Raw genomic sequence first — 27,151 nt, forward strand, 5'->3', positions numbered from 1 at the left:
ATAGGTGATCTGCGCATGTACTGAAACTTCTGCGCACGTGCAGTAGCTCAGCGCGCGCACGAGCAAAGTCAACGCATGCGCGCGATCCTGTTGCAAACCAGTAGTAAAAGTAAGTAGAATCCACCCCTGGTTATAGACCGTTTTGACCTTGTAAATATCATAGTTTGCAGACTTAAAGAAGTAATTGTAACCACCAACCTGGAACCTCTGCAGATGTTTTGTCATATACAGGTAGTCCTCGACGTATAACCATTCATTGAATGATGGTTTCAATTAACAGCAGCCTCAGAAAGAGTGCTTTATGGTCTGTAAAGCATTTCCAACAGTAGCAAAATATCACACACAGACACATTGCGGACATGATCACGATCTGGGTGGTTGGCAATCTGTTTACACTTCCAACCAGTTGCCAAGCAGGTGTCAATCATGTGATCACCATTTGCAATATTCTATGATGCGTCCCCAGAAAGTTAATAAGGAAGCCAGAAAGGATGCTTGCAAACTGATGCTGCCTCCCAAGAGGACTCCCTCTCATCTCTAGGACCTGGTTGAAAAAAACTGCCTGCCGAAGGATTTCAGCTCCATGCCTTTTGGCAATCCAAACAGAAATCCTTCAGCAAGCAGTTCTTTTAGCCAGCTCCTGAAACAAAAGAAGCCGAAATCCAAATAGGATTTTCAACCCCTGAGTGGAGAGGTAGTACAGTGAGGTAAGGAGTGTTAGGAAGGCCCTGGAACGCCCAGCACAAGCCACGTAAAAGTGTATCTCTATTCAGGTGCTGAAAATCCTGTTGGATTTCATCAGGGAAGATTTTCAATTCCTAAGCAGAAACATATGCATGGGCTGTGCATCAGGGGTGGGTTCTAAAAATTTTGTGGGCGTGGCTTGGTGGGGGGGTAATGTAACTGGGTGGGCGTGGCCAACTTTTTTTTTTTTACTTTTAAAAGCATTTTTTCTAGAACCTTAAGAGGTTGCAGAAAAAAAATGCTTTTAGAAGCCTCTGATGATCCCAGCTGAGCCACGCAATCATCAGAGGCTTTTTTTTTTTTACTTTTAAAAGCATTTTTTCGGCAGAAGAGGTAGAAAAAATACTTTTAAAACTAAAAAAAAAAAAAACCCTCTGATGAAGTGGGCGGGGTAAGTGAGCGGCGACCAGGCCGGGGACCGGTTCAGGAGCATGGCCAGCCAATGTTATTACCGGTTCTCTGAACTACTACAAATTTTTACTACCGGTTCTGGCGAACCAGTGTGAACCGGGAGCAACCCACCACTGCCGTGCATGGATGCTGGTCCTCCCAGGGTCTCTTCCATTCCCCAGGTACCCCAGGTATTAAGTGGATAGAGTGGGACTCTATCCACTTAATGGCCCACAAGATTGTTTAAGAATCAGAACTGAGAGTGCTGGGAATGAAATCATTAAGTGAAGCAGTAACATGATGCCTTGCTTAGCTACCACTTCACACAACAATCGAGATTCTGGCCTCCATGGCAGTCGTAAATCAAAGACTATCTGTATAGCTTTTATAATGCCTGTAATCTCAACGAGACGTCATATCAACTCCCTTTATATTGTAGTTGTGTTGTTTCTTGAGGTCAGTGGTGGGATTCAAATAATTTAACAACCGGTTCTCTGCCCTAATGATTTCTTCCAACAACCAGTTCACCAAACTGTTCAGAAAGTTAACAACCGGTTCTCCCGAAGTGGTGCGAACTGGCTGAATCCCACCATTGCTTGAGGTCCTATTGCATCTAGCTGTGATTCTTTACACCAGCGTTTCTCAAGCTTTGCCACTTGAAGATGTGTGGTCTTCAACTCCCAGAATTCAACTCTGGATATATTAAGATGTGTGGACTTCAACTCCCAGAATTCCCCAGCCAGAATTCTGGGACTTGAAGTCCACCCCTTGCCAAATGGCCATGGTACATGGCTGGCTGAGAAATCCTGGGAGTTGAAGTCCACACATTCTCAAGTTGCTTGTGTTGAGACACAGTACCTTACATGATCACTATGTTTTTTTTCTTGCAATGGATTCTTTAAAGGATTCTTTAAAAGTGGGGGGGGTGAAGCTTGTTGCCCCTGGCAGATTATTTAAATTATGCACATCATTGTGACTGTAAACAAAAACTTCTTAAACCAGTTTAACCTCCACTTACCCACTCAGTAGCCTGATGCTGTTATGTTACTTTTCTAAAAATCTCAGCTATGCAGAGCCTGAAAGGCTGAAATTATTAGCTCTGGATTCTCATAATTAAATGGTTCCCACTACCACCAGTCTTTAAACCTAAGTATCACATTGAGTGTAAGAATGATGTTGATAGCTCAAAGATGTCACCCTACTGTTTCCTTTTTTCATCTTCCATTATGGCTTCTCTCTCTGCGGGAACTAGTGCTGAATCCTTTTTCAGCAGCCCCATATATTTCTGAGCATTGATTATAATGACCATTATCTATTCGTTTCAACTGCAGCTTCCATATAATGAAATATCACGCCTGACATTTCTGTAATAAGTGCTTGACTTTTGCAGCTTTGGCACATAATAAGCACATAACACAGATATAGAAATATTAAAGTCTACTAGTCAGCATAATACTTGAGAGCCAGTGAGATACTAATTGCATTTTGTTTTTTAATGGTTTGAGGAAAATTATTGTGTACTGTTTTAAAATTAAGGCAAGGGTCATAGATCTCTCTCTCTTAATTTGTTCTCTCTCTTAGTCTGGAAATGATGAAGTCAGAGAGAGCCCATGTTGTGAAGGGAAATCCTTTTAGTAAAGCAGAGCAGCAGAATATGAATATTTACAGCAGGGATGGGCTTCAGATCCTTTAGAAACAGGTTCACTGCCCCGTTCCTGGGTGGGTGTGGCCTTGATGGGCGTGGCCTAGTCATCCGCCTGCACCACTGGGGGGGAGCGTTTTTCATCCTCCCCAGGCTCTGGAGGCTTTTCTTGAGTCTCCGGGAGGGCGAAAACTGCTTCCCCTAGGGTCTGGAGGCCCTCCGGAGGTGACTTCTGGAATTTCTGGGAGGCCCATTTTTCGTCCTCCTCAGGCTCTGGAAGTTTTCATCGAGCCTCTGGGAAGGCAAAAACCCTCCGGAGGCTGGAAACAGCCCAATTCTGGACTTCTGGAACCTCCGGTAGGCCCATTTTTTGCCCTCCCAGACCCTCCGCGTGGCCTCTGCACTTACCTGAAATGATGAACGGGCTGCGTGGAGACTCCTGGGAGGGGAGGGGTGGGCATGGCCAACCAGGGGTGGCATTTGGGGGTTCGCCGAACCCCAGCGATCCTTGGCTAGAGGATTGCCTGAACCCTGCCGAACCTCCAGGAGCTCACCCCTGATTTGCAGGTGAGATGAAGCAACTTGCTGCGGCCAGCTTGCATGACCAATTCGCTGCGGCCAACTCGCCATGAGACAACTTGCCACAGGACAATTCAAAAAATACAAAAGTTGAATTAAGTTTGATGGAACCATGGCCAATAATAATAATAATAAAAGAAAGAAAGTCAATCCAGAAGTACAAGAGCTACAATAATTTTGACGGAAACATACTCACCAGTAACAAAAGTAACTGAATGAAACAATTAATACAGCATTGGATTGAGCCCTGCAGGTTGGCCCTGCCAAGTTGTTCTAGACCCCAATGAAGGAAACTGGATGCTAAGGAAGATGATAAAAGATCACAAGAAACTTGCATTATTTATAACTTTTTTCATCTTTGCAATAGTGGCGAATATCTGTAGCTTGGGTATATAGGATGAGGGTGAAGGTTCATTCCCTGAGCTTGTGGGTTGGTTTCAGAACATTTCACTACCAGATTAGGTAACCTCTTCACCAGAGTTTAGGGGATCTCAGTGTCTGTGTTCTTCTGTTTATAAGGGCTTCAGGTTTGGGTGTGTCAAATGAGGGTCTTGTGATGGGTCAGCTAAGAGTCATCAGTGAGTCTTGTGATGGGTCTTGTGATAAGGAGGTTACATCAGGTCAGGGTCATTGGGAGATGAACTGCTATGTGGGTTGGTTAAGGGCCGGTGCTGTCTCTGGTTAGCTGTGCGGATGATTTGGATTCTGAGGGGTTCATAGGCTGGTTGTAGGTCAATGTGTCTATTGATGGAATTGCTTGTGGAATGCCAGGCTTTGATGAACTCATGAGCGTGGCAAGTAGTGGCGTGGCTGACGATTTTTATGTTGCTCCAATCGAACTGGTGCTGTTCGGCGTCAGATAGAGATTAAGGATTTAGGATCGTGGCGTTTGACTGCCAGTCGGTGTTCGTGGATCCTGGTTTTTAATTGACGTGAAGTTTGTCCCACATAGAATTGGTCGCAATGGTTACAGTTGGCTTTGTAGATTACATTGTTTCTTTCATCCTTCTGTGTTTTGTCTTTGGTTCTTTTCACTTTTCTATTCTGCTTGGCTGAATATTGACCAGGAAGAGAAGAGAGCTTGTTCATCAAGCTGGAAAGCCTTCCTCATTCGGAGGGGAAGGAAGAGGCCAGACTAGGCAAGGAAGGTGTTGGTGCAAGAGTAAGAGAACAATCCTCAGACTCTTGCTACCAGATCCATTTATTTCCTTGGTTACATATTTTGAGAATTGCAGTAGAGGAGAATTTGAGTTCTTGATTTGGACTGTTGAGGCTGCAAGAGTCTGATTTTGCTTTCAAACGCTCAAGGGACTGGAGTGAATAAACTCCGGCAAGTTCTTTGCATCTGTGAGATTCTGGTGTTTGCTTTCTGTTACACACTAGACAACTTACCACCTTTCTGTCCATAATGCTCTCTGCCACCATTACAAATCTTGCTGCTTGCTTGTTCTAGAGAGCCAATGACAGAGCAGATATCAAGACTTGCTTTAAACATTCTAATCAAAATCAAGTTTACCGGTATGCTAAGATTTGGCTTAATTTGTAAGCATGATTAAAGAAAATTATGTGTCAAAGTAGAAATATTACTAATGGTAGTCCCAACCAGAGCAAAAGGTGGACTATTCTTCTCTAGAATCATAATCCTGTGTAATCCTACAAAAGATTAGGAGGATACAGTTCAAAGTAGATTCCTAAACCATTATGGAAGTTTGTGTGAATCAGAGATGGGCAATTAAGTTTCCCAAGGGGCCATAAGAGAAACTGGGACTGTGGTGGAGGACCAAACCAATGTAAGTTGATTTGATATCCTCAAGCTCCATCAGCTCAATTCCAGGTAAGGGGCAAATGTTGTGCAAATGCAGAAAAGTGCTTTCTCTCTTTGCCCTTTCACATCTGCCAACCAACATCATGGCTGTGTGCAGGGCCAGACCCAACTTCGCTTCTTCTCCTGCCCCCTGAGGTGCACTTATTTACATTTGATTTCTAATTAACAATTGACCTCGTGTGGGCCAAATAAGGACAGTCAAAGAGCCAGATGTGGCCCAAGGCCCATCAAATGCCCAGGTCTGGTATGATTGATGGAAAATAGAAACCCTGTGCATGCATACTTTCAACTTTAACAACCAGTGTGGCACAGGAGGAAAGAGGCAAGGCAATAAAATAGGTAGAAGAAGTAAACGAGATTGGGAAAGACTGAGCAAAATAATCCTGTAACTTGGTGTTGGATGAATTAAACAAGCACAGGCTTAAACATGTTATTGTATTCAGGTTGCATTCATTATCTTAAAGAAATTATATCTTCTTCTGCACAAAAGCAAAAGAGAAAAATAATTCAGGCACAGCAAGACATCCTTCTCAAAATTATCAATAATTTTCCTGGTTGTGGCAACACGGGCAATGCCCATTTACAATGCAACGTAGTGAATGCATTGTTGTTTCCTACAACAGTAATAAATACAGCTTTTATGATTTCCTGAGATTATATAATTTAGGAACAACAAATGGACATCCATGCCTCTATTCATCTTCTTCTTTGGGCAGGCGATATGTGAACATAATTTCAGCACATCCTTTCTGAGTTAAATTTGCAGAACGTCTTTCCATTCTGACTTTTAGAAATGTGGTACTCAGCGGAATAGAAAAGCAACTTTGGGACACTATACTAGTGCTACATTTAAGAGTTTCCCCCCAGTGCTTCTTCCAACAATAAACATAATGAACATCTCATTTCATATCAATGTGCAGATACTTCATTATAATTTAATGTAATGAGTCTTCCTTTTTTCATAAAAATAAAAGCAAAGGGCTTAATCTAGTACTAAGCCAATGTCGGTGACATCAGATTTCCATCTTCTGGAAAAAGAAGCCTCCTCTATGAAATGAGTGTTCAAGTATGCATTCATTCATTCATTCCTTCATTCCTTCATTCATCATATTTCTTAACTGGGCAGTAAGAAGGGAGGTGCAGAAAGACAGGTTGCAACCAAGAGCCACTGAGTTCCACCAGAAAGTAAATCCCCAGTTCCCAAGGTCTTCCCAATGTGATAGACTACAAACTCCCATTATCCTCAAATGGTTGCTTTTTTAAGAAAAGACCATCCAGATGTACCCAAATATGGGACGGAGCATTCTGTTTCCGCTTTCAGCCCCAATCCAGTATGCTCTGTCCCATATTTGGATAGACCAGCTTGCCCTGATAGGAAAAAAAAACACTTAATCTCTCCCCTGGTATAGTCAACAAAGCAAGGAGAACCCGTGACGTAGAGGTTAATACATCTACCTAATATGTAAGCAGCCTGGGTTCGAATCCCAGAAGGGTATATCAAACTCAAGGCCTGGGGGCTGGATTCAGCTCATGGGGTGCTTAGATCTGGCCCACAGGGCCACCTGGAAACAGCAAAGGACCAGCCCACGGTGCCTCTGCCAGCAAAAATGGAGCTCAGGAGGGCTGTGGGCAGCCCTCCCGAGCTCCATTTTTGCTGGCAGAGGTTTGCAGGAAGCCATCACAGCCAAAAATGGAGCTCAAGAGACCATTTTCACTGGCAAAGCACTCGGGCCGCCACAAGCACCCCCAACATGTGTGACGTCAAGCTGGCCATGCCCCCTTTGGTCCTCCCAAGGTCAAATACAACGCTGATGCAGCCCTCAATGAAATTGAGTTTGACTGGGCTAGCTGATGAGAGCTAAATAGCTTGAAATAGATCTATAGTAGTCTCTCCTTTTATTTCTTTGTCGGTAAATATAAATTCAACACAAGCAGAACCAAGCCATTTTCTTTAGGAAGGGAATTGACTGACTGACTGACTGACTGACTCTCCATTGGGCTCAATTCCAATCTTTTCATAGCAACTCTTGTCTTCACTGTTGCAGTGACTAATTAGCTTGTGCTTTCCTAATGGGGGGGGGAGAAAAAAATCCTTTCCACATGGTATCACATTATTTCTTTGTCATTTTATGAGACCTGGAGTGTTAACATGGCTTCTCATCATTGGCTCTCAATGAGGAAAAGCGAGCAGGCTGAAATAATGCTTCTTGGTTAACATGGCCTGGTACAAAGAAGCCGGCATTTAGTCGTGCGTGCCATTCCCAATCATCTGTGAAAAGAACTAGTGCCCCCACTCTGAATGTGTCATTAAGCCTCTTTGAGTCTCAGCAATGGATGAACTGAATTCCTAGAAAAAGTAAAACTGGCATGGACTCGTATAGTTGCCTAAAATTTTTTAAAACTCTTTACATTCCTAATAACGCCAGCATTTGTTTAAGTGCCTTCAAGCCTTAAAGAGTGCACAATGCTTAAAAGGGGGCAAAAAAATGGCAGGCACTGATTTGACTGCATTATAATCCTGAGCAAAAGCAAGACTGAATCCCTTCTTAGGTCTTAGTCCTTATGGCCGTCTAGATGTTGGTGAACAATGACCCTGAGTAATGTCAGACAGCGTGATAATGTTAAGGGAAGAAAGAATTCAGGGAAGGAATTCTCTTCTTCTTCTTCTTCTTCTTCTTCTTCTTCTTCTTCTTCTTCTTCTTCTTCTTCTTCTTCTTCTTCTATATATATATATATATATATATATATATATATATATATATATATATATATAAAGGATCTATGTATGTATGTATGTATGTATGTATGTATGTATGTATGTATGTATGTATGTATGTTTGATTAAGCATAACTCTGGAATGCCTCGAGCAATTTCAACCAAACTTGGTACACAGATGACTTACCCTCCGGAGACAAGCACTACGGGGGTAAGACACCCCTGGTGTGTGTGTGTGTGTGTGTGTGTGTGTGTGTGTGTGTTCCAGCATAACTCTGAAAAGCCTGGGCCTTTAAGGAGAGTGAGTACGGCGTCCTAGAGAGACATTTGTTCATGTTGTCATGGGAGGGGGAAGGGAGCCTGATTAAGCCACTATAGCAGTAGGACTATGAAGGGAGCCTGATTAGGCCAGTACAGAGGCCTTTGATTGAGTGCGCCATGGCCTAACCGGATTGTCTGCCCCCACCTCACAGCTTCGGCCTTTTGCCCCCAACCCATCGCACGAAGGACGGGACCACACCAACCAAGGTGAAACGGGTATGGAGGCCACAGAGGAGTCCCAGCCTATTTCAGCAGGGGTGGCAGAGGCGCAGCATGGCCCAGCTCAGGGATTTATGTTCCAGTCCCAGGCCCAGTTTGAGGAAATGGTAAAACAGATGATGGCACAGGTAGGGGGGTGGGAGGGGGAAGGGAGAGGGCAGGGATGATGGGCATGGGTGTAGGGGGAAGAAAAGCCCCTCTCAATGGCTTCCTGTCAGACAAACACTTCAACGTCTATAAATACCTGGGCAGTGCCAGGTTATCAGCTGGTTTATAATAAAAAACCACAGGCAGGTTAGCGCTGCATATCATAAGAACAGTACCCTCTGGAGGTCAACATGCCTTTTAGTTTTTCTGAAACCATGCACTTTAATGGACTACAGTCTGCTTTGCCTCTAAACTGAGCAGCATAAAAGGTTTTCCACAATGTTATTACACTCTGCTTGGCATCTATATTTTTCTGTAGTCAATGCATGCATAATGCATATATTTCATCAGTGCAACATGTTTGCCCTATGCTTTTACAGCTACGGATATAACTGGTATTTGCATAATAGCTCAATCTTTACCTCTAGATGACACGGCGGGAGGGCAGTTTCAAACCAAGATAGCTGTCATTCGAGCTTGCAGCCTTATTTCTCTCCTCAATAACTAGTATACACTCAATGTTATAATTTGAGCACCCAGTCCGCTGAGGGAGCACCCAGTTAATGGAATTCAACGCAACTGCTGGCTACGATAAACCATCAGTCAGGGGTGAAATCCAGCAGGTTCTGACAGATTCTAGAGAACCGGCAGCGGAAATTTTGAGTAGTTCGGAGAACTGGCAAATACCAGCTCTGGCTGGCCTCAGAGTGGGGTGGGAATGGAGATTTTGCAATATCCTTCCCCCAGGAGTGGGAAGGGAATGGGGATTTTGCAGTATCCTTCCCCTGGAGTGTGGCGGGAATGGAGATTTTGCAGTATCTTTCCCCTGCCATGCCCACCAAGCCACACCACACCCACCAACCCATGCTCACAGAACCGGTAGTAAAAAAATTTGGATTTCACCACTGCCATCTTAGAAAGTCTTAGTTTTGACTTTATATCTCAATTTAAGCATCTCAACTTTTGAAGGAAAATACTTCCTGGCTAAAATTCTGTCCTTTTTCTTCTATCTTCACTTTCTTTTGTTCCACCTGGTTCATCTATATAATTTCTGTTCTTGGCATTCAGCCTTCCCCGGCTGATAAACTTGTGACCAACTAGAATGACAGCTAATTCATCCCATTCCCTCTGATTCTCACTTTATTCCAACTGGATCCCGACTCTTGTAAAGCAAAGCAAGCATTTGGAATGTTTGAAGACATAATCCCAATATACCAGAGTGGAGATATAACAGTCTTTTTTTTTTTTATTGGCCAAGTATGATTGGACACACAAGGAATTTGTAAATGTACATAAAAGAAAAGATACATTCATCAAGAATCATAAGGTACAACACTTAATGATAGTCATAGGGTACAAATAAGCAATCAGGAAACAATATCAATTTAAATCGTAAGGATACAAGCAACAAAGTTACAGTCATACAGTCATAAGTGGAAGGAGATGGGTGGTGGGAACAATGAGAAGATTAATAGTAGTGCAGACTTAGTGAATAGTTTGACAGTGTTGAGGGAATTATTTGTTTAGCAGAGTTATGGCGTTCGGGAAAAAACTGTTCTTGTGTCTAGTTGTTCTGGTGTGCAGTGCTCTATAGCATCATTTTGAGGGTAGGAGTTGAAACAGTTTATGTCCAGGATGCGAGGAGTCTGTAAATATTTTCACAGCCCTCTTTTTGGCTCGTGCAGTATACAGGTCCTCAATGGAAGGCAGGTTAGTAGTAATTGTTTTTCTGTTTTCTGTGTCTGTGTCTCTTATTGGGTTTCAGAACCAAACCAGACAGTTATAGAGTGCAGATGACAGACTCAATAATTCCTCTGTAGAAGGAATATGCTCCACAATTTGAAAAAACCCTGTTAAAGTGATGCTTCTGAAAACTGAGTATCTGTATATTCTAATTATGATGATATTATATGCTTGCTTCCTGATAGGAAAATATTTACTTATTCTTCCTGAACACTGGAGTATGTGTGAAGGCTTATCTGTTTTTGTGGACAGGGTGCCATCTTGTGGGAAATTCACACACTACAAAAAGTGAATTACTGCCAAATTTAACGCTGACTTTGCCTGAGGTCCCTTTTTTTAAAAAATGTGCTTTCCGGGGCTAATATTATCCTCCAAACTGTTTTTTTTATTATTATTATTATCCTCTCATGCAAATCACTTTGAACGTTAATGGAATTTGTTCACCAACTAGACCAGGTGGAAACCCTCGCTGTGTTCAAAAACCTCAGCATACAAATGAGTTCCTTTGACTAAACACCTGAACTAAATTGCCAGAACATCCACGATTTTGCAAAGGGCAAATGTGATCCGACTTTTGGCCTCATTAGACAAACTAGTCACTTTGAAGCTACTATAATTTGCCTTGATATATAATTTCCCTAACTGAAGGATTTAATCATTCCTTTTCACATCGCCGCTTCCACTGCCTCATTACAAAATCTGCATCTCTCTGTAGTCAAAATTTCTGATAGCCGGAGAGGAATCTTTCCTATCTGCAATATTCCAATTGGCGTGATACAGTTAGGAAGAAATTTCAGTCTCAAAAGTGTTACAAACATCAAACAAGATCTGAACCTCAAGAATACCAGAAGTAAACCGAGCACTGTTTAGTGAGGAATCTTTAGTGAGGAATTAGAGAGAGATTTTCCATTGCTGGATAAATTAAATAAACAGTTTAGTGCATGCATCTTGTCATTAAGATGACAGGCATTGCTGCCATGACCCTTGACTTCTGGAATACAGATGCAACAGTGTTGAACAAAAGTACTGAACAAAAGAGTTAAGCAAAATTGCCCTTTCTGATCATTTGTGTGTGCGTCATTGTGTTTTGTTCTGATTTACCAAGAAATTCATTGAGGAGATGAAATGTCAGAGCTTGGAAAAAGAAACTGAACTTCAGAGGTGGATTTCACAAAATTTTACTGCCAGTTCACCTCGCAGCAAAAATGTGCAGGTGCGCCTTCTGCACATGTGTGTGACCTTCTGTGCATGCGCTTTGCTCGCGTACGCAGCTTCCACGCATGTGCACGGCTTAGAAAACGTGGCTAAATAGGATGGCATAGCACCGGGGCGGCCGCAGGTCGACACTACCAGTTCACCCGAATCGGTCCAAACCGGCTGAATACCACCATTGCTGAACTTCAATTTTGAAGGAAATGAGTTGTCTTGGTTCATTGTATTCAGATTTCAGACCTATAGTAGTAAGGTGACCAACTTTTTTACAATGAGAAGGAGGACACATACGTGTGTGCCGTGTCATGTTTTGGTAAGAAGAAAACAAAGCCACTTGCACACAGCACATTCTCTCAAAACAATTTTTCTGTGCGGAGCGCATGCATCTCATAATCATGTCTCACCGCACTGTATCGAGCCTTGACAAATCGTCATGTCAAATACAAATATGTCACATCACACACAACGGATTGGATCAGCATCGATCGAATACAGAGATTTACAGATTAGTCTTCAAATATCGAAAAGGAGGACATGTAGGAGGACACTTTTCGAGAGAGAACAAAACTTACAAAAGAAGGACTGTCCTCCCTAAAGAAGGACGATTGGTCACCATAATAGTAGCTACATAATAGAATCTGCACTAGTAACCCATCAATGAGCTCCACTAGGCCTGGACAGAGGAAGTGCAGCTTTTTTAGTCCTGTTAGATTACCCAGAAGCTCTTGAGCTATGAGAATCCTATGGAGTACCCCAGTGGTGGGTTTCAAAAATTTTTAAAAGCAGTTCTGTGGATGTGGCTTGGTGGGCGTGGCATGGCATGGCTTAAGTGGCATGGTTTGGTGGGCTTGGCAGCGGAAGGATACTGTAAAATCTCTATTCCCGACCCAATCCAGGGGAAGGTTACTGCAAAATTTCCTCCCGATCAGCTGGGACTCAGGAGGCAGAGAATAGATGAGGACGGGGCCAGTCAGAATTTTTACTACCGGTTCTCCAAACTACTCAAAATTTCCGCTACCGGTTGTCCAGAATTGGTCAGAACCTGCTGAAACCCACCTCTGGAGCACCCCAAATCTTGGGACTTGCAGGCATTGTAAAACGTCAGTTCTATTCCTACTCTGAGGGCAGTTCCACTCAATAAGAGACGGCAGATAAGTGGTTGAGTCCTTTGCCACTCCTCTCCAATGTTACTTAATAATTACATGAAGCCACTGGACAGGACAATTCATGATTTGGAGCAAAGTATCATCAATACTCAATTGATTTCCAGTTAGATAGAATCACTCTGTGCCAGGCAGGAGATGCGGGAGGTGTCCCAATATAGCCTTGATCCAGAGGCTATAAAGGATTGAATGGGAACAAAGCAGGAGAAAATTATTGTTCATTCAGAAGCCATCTAGTCTGTCTTGGGGCTCCTGCTTTGATTCTTGATGGGGTTGGCACTTGAAGTAGTTCTCCAGTATGGTGGCACAGTGGTTAAGTGCGGTATTGCAGGCTAACTCTGCCCCAGAGCCAGGAATTTGATCCTGACAGGGTTCAAGGTTGACTCAGCCTTCTATCCTTCTGAGATTGATAAAATGAGGACCCAAATTAATGGGGGCAATATGCAAATAATGCCGACATTGTAAACCATCCAGAGAGTGCTGTAAAGCACTATGGGGGGTATATAAGCCTAAATGCTATTGCTATGGAATTTCATGGGTGGACATGGCTCCTACTCCACTGGCAAATGAAAACAATAGCATGAGGAGCTTTTGCCCAGCTTCATACAGTCCACAAGCCCTTCTTAGATCTTGGGATCCAGCCAAGGGTGAAATCCAGCAGGTTCTCACAGGTTCTGGAGAACCGGTAGCGGAAATTTTGAGCAGTTCGGAGAACCGGCAAATACCACCTCTGGCTGGCCCCAGAGTGGGGTGGGAATGGAGATTTTGCAGTATCCTTCCCCTGCCATGCCCACCAAGCCACGCCCACCAAGCCACACCACGCCCACCAAGCCACGCCCACAGAACCGGTAGTAAAAAAGTTTGGATTTCACCACTGGACCCAGGCAACTATCATTCACATCCTATCAAGCCCGTGAAGTAAATCAGGTCAAGAAGCTGACTCCACAAATCTGACCGAAAGCATATTTTATTGAGCAAGGCAAAAATAACACAACTTTGAAAGTCTGAATTTTCCCCTTTCCCTCTTATACTACAGAGAATTAGGGAGGAGTCATCCCGAGCGTCGTCCTCACACTCGTAGCTGTTGCCCGGCTTAACAAATGTTTTTGTTGATGTAACCATCTGCCTCCGCTTAGCTTCCCAACATCATCTCTGTGGCTCTCTACATGTCCTCATTATTTTGACATTGACATTGACAAGACGCTCTATATGGGGCTGCCCTTAAAAGGCCATCTAAAAACTGCAGTTGCTACAAAATACAGCAGCCCATATGCTGGCAAGCGAGAGTCCTTTTAGCTTTGTTGGAGCCACACTGGGAAAAGTACATTAGTTGCCAATAGGCTTCTTTTTTTGGTATGCAATCTAGGGAGCTGGTTTTAATCTATATAGCTTTTTAATAACTAAGACATAAGTTACCATACCACCTGTCTGATTAGAGCATCCTGCCCAGAGTCCCTGGGAATTTAGTGGCAAATAAATTTAATAAATTCTTATCCCAGAGTGGAGGTGGAAAAATGCTTTGACTTTAGGAGGCTGAGAATCCACTTATCCTTTAAAAAAGGCTGCTCTCATAAAATCTGAATAATTCCTGTCCTGTTGACGTTCTGCTGTGTTTTGTTTTGGTTTTTTAATTTGATTTATATGCCGCCCTTCTCCGGAGACTCAGGGCTGCTTACAATGCGTTAAGCAATAGCCTTCATACTTTTGTATATTTATACAAAGTCAGCTTATTGTCCCCACAAACTGGGTCCTCAATTTACCCATCTTAGAAGGATGGAAGGCTGAGTCGACCTTGAGCCTGGTGAGAATTGAACTCGTAGTAATTGCAGGCAGCTGGATGTTAAATGCTGCCTTTAGGAGGCATTAGCCTCCTACGCCATTCAGGCTCCTGTTTTTTTGACATTCTTTTTTTTTTAAAGTTTTTTAATTTATTTTCCATTTTAAAGAATATAAACATTTCATCTCTCCTTTAGCAGTGTGTCGTCTGGGTACAAACAGTGGTGGGATTCAAATAATTTAACAACCGGTTCTCTGCCCTAATGATTTCTTCCAAGAACCAGTTCACCAGACTGCTCAGAAAGTTTAAGCAGTTGTGATCCGGCGAGATCTGGCCATGAATGGTGTGAATGAGTTTTAATGTTTTTAATTTTAAAATGTTTTTTATAATGATTTTAAATGCATTGTGAGCCGCCCTGAGTCTTCGGAGAGGGGCGGCATACAAATTGAATTAATAAATAATAAATAATAATAAGTTGACAACTGGTTCTCCCGAAGTGATGCGAACTGGCTGAATCCCACCACTGGGTACAAATATTTCTGTACAACATCCTTCCACAAATTACATACATTGAACCATTATACCTTGTGTAACTCTTCATTTCCTTCGTAATATACCTTCTAATAAAAATACAATAATAACATTAAACATGGTTATTCTCATTATACTCTTGTTATCAATTGCCATTTTATTCTTATCTCTATCTTAATGTATTTTCTATTCTTCTTCTTATTGTCTTCTTCCTTTATTTCCAATTTCCTTTTTTATTCTCTAACCATTGGTAAAATGCTTCCCATATCATATACTAATCAGTTTGTTCTTTCTCTTTAATTGCTAGTGTTAGTCTATTCATTTCTGCACATTCTAATATTTTCCTAATCACCTTCTCCTCAGTAGGAATCTCTTCACTTTTCCAATATTGTGCAAATACAATTCTAGCTGCTGTTAATACATGAATATATATATATATATATATATATATATAGAGAGAGAGAGAGAGAGAGAGAGAGAGAGAGAGAGAGAGAGAGAGAGAGAGAGAGAGAGAGAGACATTCTGAAAGCCACTAAAACTTTGCACATAGACCATGAATCTACAGATCAGGTTGCTTTCAACCCTGTCTTATTTATATGCTATTGTAGTTACTACATCATAAATTTACTGCATCATAATTTAATCTTTAGTCTCCTTTTTATCATTTGGGACCTGTTTTCATTTACTGTGAAATGTATTATTGTTAAAGTATTTAAAATTGTGTGAACTATGAATCTTATAAGTACATATAAGTGAGAGATAATATTTGCTTGCCGTTTAGAACAAGTGAGTGTTGACTAAAGCAAAGACATTAAACGGAAGTATGTTGAAGTGCATTGCGGTTCAATTGGTTTAAATATGATACATTTAAAGCAGGTGCTTAAAATCAATAGAATACAAAGCATGCCTTTGTTTGGGCTTATTGCAACAGCAACTGTCTGCATTTCTGATGCTGTGATTGCTAGTGAGAGCACGTGACATGGCTCAAGGAAAAGCATTTATCTTGTACCCCAGAATGTTGCATAGTTATTAGAGAAGTATTTCTCAACCCTGACAACTTTAAGATGTATGGACTTCAACTCCTAGAATTCCCCAGCCAGCACGCTGGCTGGAGAATTCTGGGACTTGAAACTACATATTTTAAAATTGCCAAGATTGAGAAACATTGAATTAGAACAGGGATGTCAAACTCAAGGCCTGGGGGGCCACCATGGAAACCTGTGGGGTGCTTAGACCTGGCCTTGGGGCCACCCTAGAAACAGCAAAGGACTGGCCCACGGTGCTTCTGCCAGCAAAAATGGAGCTCAGGAGGGCCGCGGGGAGCCCTCCTGAGTTCTGTTTTTGATGGCAGAATGTTGCAGGAAGCCGTTGCAGCCAAAAACGGAGCTCAGGAGCCCATTTTCATTGGCAGAGCACTTGGGCCACCACAAGTGCCCCCAACATGAGTGATGTTGATCTGGACACACCACACTGGGCCCTCAAGGTGAAACACAACCCTGATATGGCCCTCAATGAAATCGAGTTTGACACCCCTGAATTAGCGCAAGCAAGCCTTCCTTCTCACTCACCATGTAAAGTAACGCAAACTATAAGATCAGATCAGCTGTATTCCTCATGTAGTTGACAAAACATATATCACTATGCAATCAAACTGGGATGGGCTTTGAAACAAGTGATACAGTGACTTCCTATCTCACTTCTAAAACTTTTTGAGCTGCTTTCACCCTCTGTGTGCTAGTATTGAAATTATTTATATCCTCATAAATATATGGGGTATAGTCACACACGAGTTGTGATGGCACAGTGGTTGGAATGCAGTATTGCAGGCTAACTCTGGCCACAGCCAGGAGTTCGATCCTGACCAGCTCCGGTTGACTCAGCTTTCCATCCTTCCAAAATTGTTAAAATGAGGACCCAGATTGTTGGCCGCAATATACTGACATTGTAAATTAAACCCCATTCATTTCAACAGTGCTTGACTGAACCTGGTTACGACCCGTAGTATCAGTGTTAAAACTATTTAAGCATCAGCAACTTCAATGAAACTAAATTATTGTGGGCATTCTATAAACTCTATATTTTAATAGTTCAAACCTAATTCTCACTTCTATATTTAGAATTGGAATGCTAAGTGGTTTTATACAACTGCTTCTTGAATCATTCCACAGTTTGGACATATGTCTGGCAATTTATAATGCTCATCATGATAGTTATCATTGATGCAGTCATCTCATGATGTCAGTATGACTATACTTAAGGGGTCTGGATTATAGTTGATGCAACATGGTTGCCGGCATCAGGAATGTTTTCACATGGATGAGATTTTCCGGTGTCCGAAACAATACAGCTGTTGTGGCCTGCCAGCTGCCAGCGGAGCTGGTGGCAGATTCGGATGAGAAGGAGATTGGGAGAACTTGGGCAGTTCTGGAATCTCGGGAAGGCTCTGATGGATGCTCTGTGTTGGACACAGAAATAGAGCCAGGGACATCCGACATTTCTCAACCACCGGAGAGGCAGCTGCCTTTAGAGGCTGAGATGAGTGAGGATGAAGAACATCTGGGGCCTGTTCCAAATGCACATATGTGCAGAGCAGTTAGGAGAGAACAATAGTGGACAAGGAGTCAACGTGGGAAACAAAGCACGTGGACACTGAATGGCCCCTCCTTGGCTGGGGAATAAATAGAAGGAAAGGGGAGTGGTTATCGTAGGAGACAACAGTTCGTATTTCTGGAGATTTTGCTATTGTGTTTCGTGCCATAAAGACTGCTTGTCAGAACTTAATTTGCAGCCTTTTGGCTGGGAGCTCAGGGCCTTGCAATTATCGCAAGGTCTGTACTGCAGTTAACTTTTCGGTGGGTGAATGCAATTAATTTACAAGAGGTAAATAAAGAGGGGTTTTTCGTGACAAGGAGTCTGTTTCTTGCTTCTGCTAGGTTCTGTTCTGGACCAGAACAACAGCTGTATAAATGTTCTATGGCTCTTGAAGACATTCATGACTCTGTGATTTCTCTCCAAGGATTCTAGAACTTCAGCAGAATGGACACATGGATCTACTGAAGCATAAGTGGTGGCCAAAGAATTCCCAGTGTGATCTGCACTCCTCTGTGGACCCCAAATATAAAGGGGGAGCCTTGGACATAAAAAGCTTTGCAGGTGTTTTTTGCATTCTGGCAGCTGGGATTGTTCTCTCCTGCTTAATTGCCATGTTGGAAACATGGTGGAATAAAAGAAAAGGCTCACGGGTTCCTTCAAAAGAGGTATGAGACCCTTCCATTTCATCATAGCACTAGAGGTGAGAAGGAAAATGCATCTTCTGATATGTTTTAATGGCATTTTAATCACCAATTGTGAACCATTTGTCTCTGGAAGAAAAAAAAACATCAAGAAAGAAATATTATAATGTCGTACTTATGAAATACTTATCCTAATTAATTTCCGTGGGATTTACGAGCACATATCTTGTTCACGAGCATTTAGTGAATAATAATTGGCTTTCATATTATTTATATAAAGTATTAGCAATTAAGTATTTTATTACTAATCTGGATAAGATCTATCTTTTAACCAATGTACGATGCAGCCTGATCCTACATTCAAAAGGAAATCCTCCTAATTCCATAGGGCTTACATCTAAGACTGCATCCTTAATTGGCTTAACTGAATTTTATCTTTAGTTGATTAAAGCAGGATCAAATGTTAATCAGTTTTGACTTCTGGTAAAAAGTCCCTGTTTCATAAAATGTGAACAAGAAAAGAAGGCCTACAACTGATGGTATATTAAACTGTACATTGTTATATACATTTCCTTACAAATCAACTACATTCGGAGGTTTTGTGCTCTTTCTTTTTTGACGATCTGCAGTTGATCGCCCCAAAGTTAAATTTAATGAGCTGACCAAGTGATCAAATGGCAGATAATTATTAGAACTACTTTAATCGGTTGACGCTTCTGTCCATCGTTTCTGCGATGTTTGAATGCAAAATACTGCCTTAAATTGTTCTATAAAATTTTTCAGAGTGTTAAGCATTTTTCAGATCTACTCAGGTAAAGTTATGTTCAGATTGACGGGAACACAATTCTCTTTAGATTTAATCACTAGATTTCTCATTTTTTGCAAGTGTTGATGACTATATGTCTATGAAGATTCTCAGTCATCCAGGTCATGGTTGTCCCAAATGTGCTTTTTTTTCAAGAGGCACCTTTCTTCATAGAAAGTCCCGTTGCCTCTTGAAAAAAGCACATTTGGGGTTTTGATGACGATACAATCTTTTAGTCAGATGCACATTTAAGAAAAGTTATCAGTTTTGAGCAAAGGATTATGTGCTTAAACAAACCTCCCGCTCTTGGAACAGTAGATCCCCAATGCCCTTCCTGCAAACAACTTTAAATTTCCCTGGTTTCCAAATAAGATTTTAATGAAAAATGAAAATTGGTTAAGAAAGGTTCACTTAAACCATCTACAGGCAGTCCTCAACTTACAATCCCAATTGAGCCACAGATCTTTGTTGCTAAGTGAAACGTTTGTTAAGTGAGTTTTGCTCCACTTTACAACTTTTCTTGCCACAGTTGTTAAGCGAATCACTACAGTTAGTAAATTAGTAATATGGTTGTCCAGTGAAACTGGTTTCCCCATTGATTTTGCTTGTCAGAAGGTTGCAAAAGGGGATCACATGACACTGCAACCGTCATAAATACAAGTCAGTTGCCAAGCATCTGAATTTTGATCACGTGAGCATGGGGATGCTGAAATGGTTTCTAAGTGTGAAAAATGGTCTTAACTCACTTTTTTCCATGATGTTGTAACTTGGAATGGTCACTAAATGAACTGTCGTAAGTCGAGGACTACCTGTGCTATATATAGGAGTATCTAGGCAATTGCTTGAGTTTGTGGGATTCGTTGTCTAGTTTTGAAATTAACAATCACCAGTCAAAACTTGCAAGAGAAAACAATGGTAATTTTATTTACTACTTTGCAAAGGGGGTGCCCCCATGCACACGCAGGTACAGTGGACACACCCTAAATCATCAACATGTTCCCATTATATTCCCTATTGCTGTTACAAATTTACCTCCCACCTCCTCATTGGCTTAGTACTTATGCTGTCACAACCTATCCCAAACTTCTAAAGTGAATAGATTATCTCCGCCCCTGATTACATCTCCCATTACTCTAGTTACAAATACGCCCTTATTTACAAATTATCTTTTATGGTCCTAGTTCCTAGGGGTTGTCTCGAAAGTAACTTTGAATAGTCACTAGTGTTCCGACCTAGGCTCCCTTAAAAAGCAGGAAGCAGATTTTTGGTCCCGACAAAACCTCTTTTATTTACACGACTGTGAATTACTTTCATTCACAATCAGCAAGGCTTGTCCAAACAGTTTTTCAAAGGAATATATATCAACACACCTTATCTCGCTTGGCAAGCTGCCACGTAACTTGTTTCCAAACGCAGCACAAGGCAAAACTTGGCACAGTTAGAGTCACGAACAGAACTTTCCACTCTTGAAACGACTGACCGACCGAATTGTTTCCTGCAAAACCCCCCTCCCCATTCGCTCCTCTTTTGTTTCCTATGGGAGGAGTCAATGTTGTTTATGTTTATTATATTTGTATATCGCCCTTCTCCCGAAGGACTCGGGGCGGTGAACAGCCAGCAGATAAAATACAAAAAATACAAAATTTAAAACAATATTAAAATCCAATTAAATTAATTTGGCCCACAGTTAAAACACCCCTATATTAAAACCCATAATTTAACAATTTAAAATTAAAACAATTTTAAAAAGTTAGGTCAGGTCAGCCCGGCTTGATGAAACAGAAACGTTTTTAGGGCACGGTGGAAAGTGCGCAGATCATCTCCAAGATGTGGCTTTACTCCCAAATCAATCCTGCTTTCTGAGTTGTTCTTGTCTTCTGGCAGCTCTGCGTATGCACACACTGGAAACGGGCTCCAGCTGCTCCTGTGCCTCGCTGCTGTCTAGCTCCCTCTCTGCCTCTGACGCAGAGCCCTCGTCCGAGCTTTCTCCAGCCCCCAGGACTGGCCCAAGTTCCTCCCCAACCTCCTCCCTGTCTGACTCTGTTGCCAGCTCTGCTGGCCACTAGCAGGCCACAACATGTAGTAAGTCAAGGACTGCCTGTATATAAGCCTAATAGTTACTCTAAAGTAACTCATATCAGGAAATTATGGTTAAGACTGGTTTCTAGTGTAGCAGAGGCCTTCCTACATACAATTCTCAGGCTTCGGCCTAGCTCATGAGATTAGAAATATATACATTGTAGTTTCTTCACAAGCTAGCATGTCTTCTTACAGTTCTGTAAAACCAATAGACTCTATTTCCCACAAGTTTAATCCATGTGCTTCGTTCTGGTAATTTCTTACCAGCACTTCAAGCAGCAAGTTGTTCTAAGTATAATCAACACAACTGCTCTCTCTTACTTGACTTCATTTTCTTAATGAAGAGCTGCTTCACACATTAAATGTTTGTATGTAGATCTCAGCAGTTTTAAGTGGCTGCCTAACATAGACAAGGTAGTGAACGTGGTTAGCAGACCAGTGGTGGGATACTGCCGGTTTAACAACCGGTTCGCTAATTACACATGTGCAGTTTTACAAATACTAACCTTCTGTGTTACCACTTGGGAGTAACACAGCTGAGGCACGGCGATCCGCTCTGCCACGCCAATCAGCTGAGAAGATAAAGGTAAATAAAGTGCAGGGAAGGGTGGGCGGGCCGACCTGATCATCAGAGCGAACTGGTTCGCTCCCAGCTAATCGTCGGAGATACTAGTTTGCCCGAACCGGTCCGAACCAATAGAATCCCACCCCGTAGCAGACATAGTATTTCTGAAAGGCAAAGTTGCTATAGCTCTCTTTTGAACCTACATTAGGTGGCAAATCCGCATCCACTAAGAGCCCTACTAAGAGAAGGCTAAATGAGTGGTGCAACATGTGTGTAGACCATATACCCAGTATCTCCAGATGTCAAGCTCTTTCAAAGATGTGCTATATATTTCAATGTAAAAACCAAAAGTTTGTTGCAAACATATAGCAATAGCATTTAGACTTACACAACACTTCACAGAGCTTTACAGCCCTCTCTAAGTGGTTTACAGAATCAGTATGTTACCCCCAACCATCTGGGTCCTCATTTTATCCACCTTGGAAGGATGAAGGCTGAGTCAACCTTGAACTTGGTGAGAATCGAACTGCCAAATTGTTGGTAGTTGGTAGTCAGCAGAATTAACCTGAAATACTGCATTGTAACCACTGCGCCACCACGGCTCATATACAGGAAGTCCTTGACTTACTTAGTGACCATTCAAAGTTACAACGGCACTGAAAAAAGTGACTTATGACCATTTTTTCACAGTTATGATCTTTGTAGCCTCTCCCCCCCCCCCGATCAAGTGATCAAAATTCAGGCAACTGGTTCACACTTAGGATGATTGTTGTGTGTCCCAGGGTCACGTGATCACTTTTTGCAACCTTTTGACAAGCAAAGTCAATGGGGAAGCTAGATTCACTTAACAACCGGGTTACTAAATTATTAACGGCAGTGATTTACTTAACAACTATGCAAGAAAGATCATAAAATGGGGGAAAATTCACTTAACAAATGTCTTGCTTAAGAATAGAAATTTTCAGCTCAATTGTGGTCATATGTCGAGGACTACCTGTGTATATTGGCGGGAGCTTATTGGTGGGAGCTCCCCCTTCAGACCTTAGAACTAAATGTACAGTAGACTTCTGAGCACCATGCATGGTCAAAAAACCAGGAGGAAGCTTGCATGAACATCCCTTTTCTCTATTCAGGTTGAGCTCCCACGTCCTTGACTAAAAGTAAGTTTTCACTGGGTTTGCAGAGTTCCAAACCACCTCTTCCTTTCGAGAGAACGGGACGTATTTATAAAATTCATCACCCTCAAAATGTCAAATATAAATTATGGCTTAATTTTCACAGCCCTGAATTGTTTATTTTTAAATTTCTTTTCTGGCCTACTTATAGAGAGATATCTCTGGGTTTTGTTTAAATCATTCTCTTTAGGCAGGCTCGCAATTCATCAGAGTAAATGTGAGTCTGCACTTCTAAATCAGAGTACTGACAAAAGAAGAACGTGACTGTATCCGAAAGCCAAGGGATCAATTTATGAGATTACTGTTTAGAAAAAACTTATACCAACGTTATCCTTGTGATTTATAGCCTTAAGAAATAGGTGGGGAGAGGGGAGGGGGGAACCATTTAGCTACTGCAAACATTGGCAATTTAAAATGTGGGTGAAATCTACATGAAGTAGTATCTTGGAACAGCCTATCATAATTTGGTTGGCTTGCAACCAAGTGCCTATGGAGATTCTCAGTCATCCAGGTCATGGTTGTCCCAAGGGTGCTCCTTTTTTTCAAGAGGCAACTGGACTTTCTGGTTTTTCTTTGAAGACGTTTCACTTCTCATCCAAGAAGCTTCTTCAGCGCTGACTGGATGGTGGGGAATGGAAGGATTTATATTCCTTGCAGTAGGGGTGGTATTCACTTACTTTCTCTACTGGCTCACAAATGTGAGCGCGCGCATGCACACATGCTTGCTTTGCTCGCGTGCACCCCGTACGCACATGCACCCGGACTTCCGCGCATGCACTTTGCTGGCACGCGCGGTTTCCGCACATGCACCCGGCCTCAAAAACGTTCCTAAATAGAATGGCATAGAGTTGGGGCGGGGGGGGGGGCACCCACGATTTCTGCTACCGGTTCGGGCGAACTGGTCTGAACCGACTGAATACCACCTCTGCCTTGCAGACAGCTGGACAATTGCATTCTTTTAGCAAAATCATTCTTTTAGTGAGTCGTTCTTTTACCTTAACATGCAAATGTCCCGCTGTCTGCAAAGAGTATAAATTCTTCCATTCCCCACCATCCAGTCAGAGCTGAAGAAGCTTCTTGGATGAGAAGCAAAATGTCTTCAAAGAAAAAATAGAAAGTCCAGTTGCCTCTTGAAAAAAAAAAAGCACCCTTGGGACTTGCAACCAAGTCTTTTTTATTTTGAGAAGTCTTCTTTAAAAACTTCTGATTGTAACTATATATCGAATCCTCTCTATCCAAAATATTTTTAAAAAAATTTCATCAAAGCAAAGATTATGAACTAGCATTCATTTTAACCATCATGAAATCCATTGGCATCTTCCAGAATCTCCGGGTAGAGTTTAAAAGGTAAAGGTTCTCCTCACACATATGTGCTAGTTGTTTCTGACTTTGGGGGCAGTGCTCATCTCCGTTTCAAAGCCAGAGAGCCAGCGCTGTCCGAAGATGTCTCTGTGGTCATGTGGCTGACATGACTAAATGCCAAAGGCGCACGGAACGCTGTTACCTTCCCACCAATGTTGGTCCCTATTTTTCTACTTGCATTTTTTACATGCTTTCTGCTAGGTTGGCAGAAGCTGGGACAAGTAATGGGAGCTCACCCCGTTACGCAGCACTAGGGATTCGAACCGCTGAACTGCCGACCTTTCGATCGACAAGCTCAGCATCTTAGCCACTGAGCCACCGCATCCCTGTTCGGGTGCAGTTTACATTGCATCAATTTATCCCAAGCCCACTGGACTTCAGAATGCAGCCTTTTCATTCTAAGAAAACAAATAAATGCCTTAAGGTTGTAAAAACTAGCTGTGAAGTTGTGAACCAAAGTAACCCATGCAGTCATGTCTGCTTGTGTCTGCAGACGGCCTTATAACAATAGTTCTGACAGAAGTGTGACCTGTCCACATTAATCTCAAAAGGATGTAAACTCTGGAGCCGCGGGTGATAATTTAAATGTCCGTATGGCTGAATATTTCACTGTTGACCGAGGCACATTTGAAAGAAGAGGAGCAATCATTTTGTGGAGCTATGCACAAGCCATCCTGTGAGTGGTGTCTCGTTTTGATGTCTTAAGTGGGTGGACTATGGGTCAAGGGATGGCATTTGGAAATTACCACTTTTAAAACTCGCCCATTCATTTTCTTATAAACAATGGAGATTATGTTCAGCAGTCGAATTAATCTTAAAAGACCACATAGGCAGGGGTGGGCTTCAAAAATTTTAGCTAGGGGTTCTCTGCCCGGTTGCTGGGTGGGCATGGCCATGGTGGGCATCAGTGGTGGGTTCCTCCCGGTTTGGTCCGGTTCGGCTGGTAGCGGTGACGATATGACGTCACCAAACCGGTTCTCCCCCCCCACCCTCCCCCCACCCACGTTATTCTTACCTTTTATTTGGTCCCACCCCCAATCTATTGCTGCCTCCTGAGTCCCAGCTGATGACTAGAGGGAAAAAAACTGTTTAAACTCTTGCCGGGGGGCTTCAAAGGACCGTCCTACAGCTGATCAGTGTTAAAAGCAAACAAATGAGTCGGGTCGTAAGTGCGAGGACTGGTTGTAAGTGCGAGGACCTTCCCGAAATGACTCTGACCAGCTAGCCACGCCCACAGAACCGGTAGTAAAAAAATTTAGAACCCACCCCTGGTGGGCATGGTTTAGTAGGCCACCTGCAACCCGGGGAGGTTGCCCTCCCCGGGCTCTGGACGCTTTCCTCAAGCCTCTGGGAGGGTGAAAACTGCCTCCCCAGGCTCCAGAAGCCCTCTGGAGTTCTTCCCAAACTTTCAGTAGGCCCATTTTTCACCCTCCCCAAGCCTCCGCGCGCACCCTACACTTACCTGCATCCAAAACAGGCCGTGTGGGGACTCCGGGGAGAGGGGGGTGGGCAGTGCCAGCCAGGAGTGGGATTTGGGGGTTCTCCGAACTGCACAGAATCTTAGCTAGAGGTTCTCCTGAACTCCTGCGAATCCCCAGCAGCCCACCCCTGCACATAGGAATGTCATGGAGGATGTTTATTTAAGATAAAATAGATGTTACTGCAAAGATAAAATTAAGATTTGGTTTAACTGAACCCAATGATAGTGCTTTAATTACCAAAATAGTTCACGTATTACATTTAACATAAGTATCATAAGAATAGAAGAAGTTCATATTATCTTTGAATGCATTCAGGTCATTGTGGATGAATTGCTTTGCTATTGGTAGATATTCAGAAACCTGGTTAGTAAATCCCTCTGTATAATAGCAACATGTGTGCTTAAATATTTGAACCAAAAGACCAAGTCTTAAACCCCAAACGATCCTTAAATACAGTCCTCAACTTATGAATCGCTTAACAACCATTTGAAGTTACGAGGATCTCATCCCCCAAAAGCTACTTACGATCTGTTTACTTACGATGTTAGGGTAGTCCTAACATCATCGCAAGCTACTTACGATGATGTTAGGACTACCGACAGTCACAGTGATTGCACTTTGGGTATTTAGCAATTAGCTCACCTTTATGACCATTTGCGGTGTCCTCTGATTTGCGACCTTTTTTTTCCAGTTTCCAATGTTTACTTCCTGTTTCTAGCAAAACATGCCCATTGGGGAAAATTGATTTGCTGAATGACCATGGCATTCACTGAATGACCACCAGAAAAAAATGGTGAAAAATAGGATCTGGTCATATGATACTTTGACTTACGATTGCAATAACTTATGTCTATAATTTCAGGCTCAGTTATGATTCTAAATCAAGGACTGTCTCAAACAAGATAGATATTGTACCCATATCTCTATCCGTATTTGCCAAGTGACTTCTAGGCAGCGAAAAAAGTGATGGAACATAAGTGTGCATATATGCAGTGTAAATTAGCAGTTAATACATTTGGACAACCCCCCCCCCACATTAGACTTTATTTCATACATCCACTGTATCAAATAAAGCTTAATTAATACATATTAATTCCTGCAGAATTCTCTGGTTCTCTTACAGCTGTTTGAGGACATGGTAAAAAGTGGAAATGGCAATGCAACCAGTGAAAATAATAGTAGTGAGAAAGAAAATGTATTTTCAGTATGTGGGAGTGTATATACACACACACACAAAAACACACACACACACACATACACACACACACGGAAATGCAATGCATGTTATTTATCTTTATTGTTGGTTTTCCGTTAATTGGCACACTGTTGCTTGATTAGGTTAATATACTCATTTATACTGAATTTTGATAAGGAGGATTTGAAAACAAAAATGAGTAAGGAAGCCATGTACAGAGTTTGGTATATTTAAAAACTAAGGCAAT

General features: G+C 42.2%; 1 protein-coding gene across 2 annotated transcripts in view; it reads left to right on the top strand.

The window, feature by feature from the left end:
- Nucleotides 1-27,151, top strand: part of GRID2 (glutamate ionotropic receptor delta type subunit 2) — a 1,144,662-nt gene that overhangs the window by 1,112,813 nt on the left and 4,698 nt on the right. Inside the window, exon 15 of one of the 2 annotated variants that reach the window (XM_034440485.3) lies at nucleotides 18,026-18,266. In XM_034440485.3, coding sequence (XP_034296376.1) covers nucleotides 18,026-18,266 — 241 coding nt within the window. Of the gene's footprint in view, nucleotides 1-18,025; nucleotides 18,302-27,151 lie in introns of both variants that reach the window. The other variant, XM_060686953.2, reaches the window with a different exon arrangement.

This window comes from Pantherophis guttatus, chromosome 8 (genome assembly GCF_059756535.1).
Source record: "Pantherophis guttatus breed Tessera chromosome 8, ASM5975653v1, whole genome shotgun sequence".
NCBI classification, from domain to species: Eukaryota; Metazoa; Chordata; class Lepidosauria; order Squamata; family Colubridae; genus Pantherophis; species Pantherophis guttatus.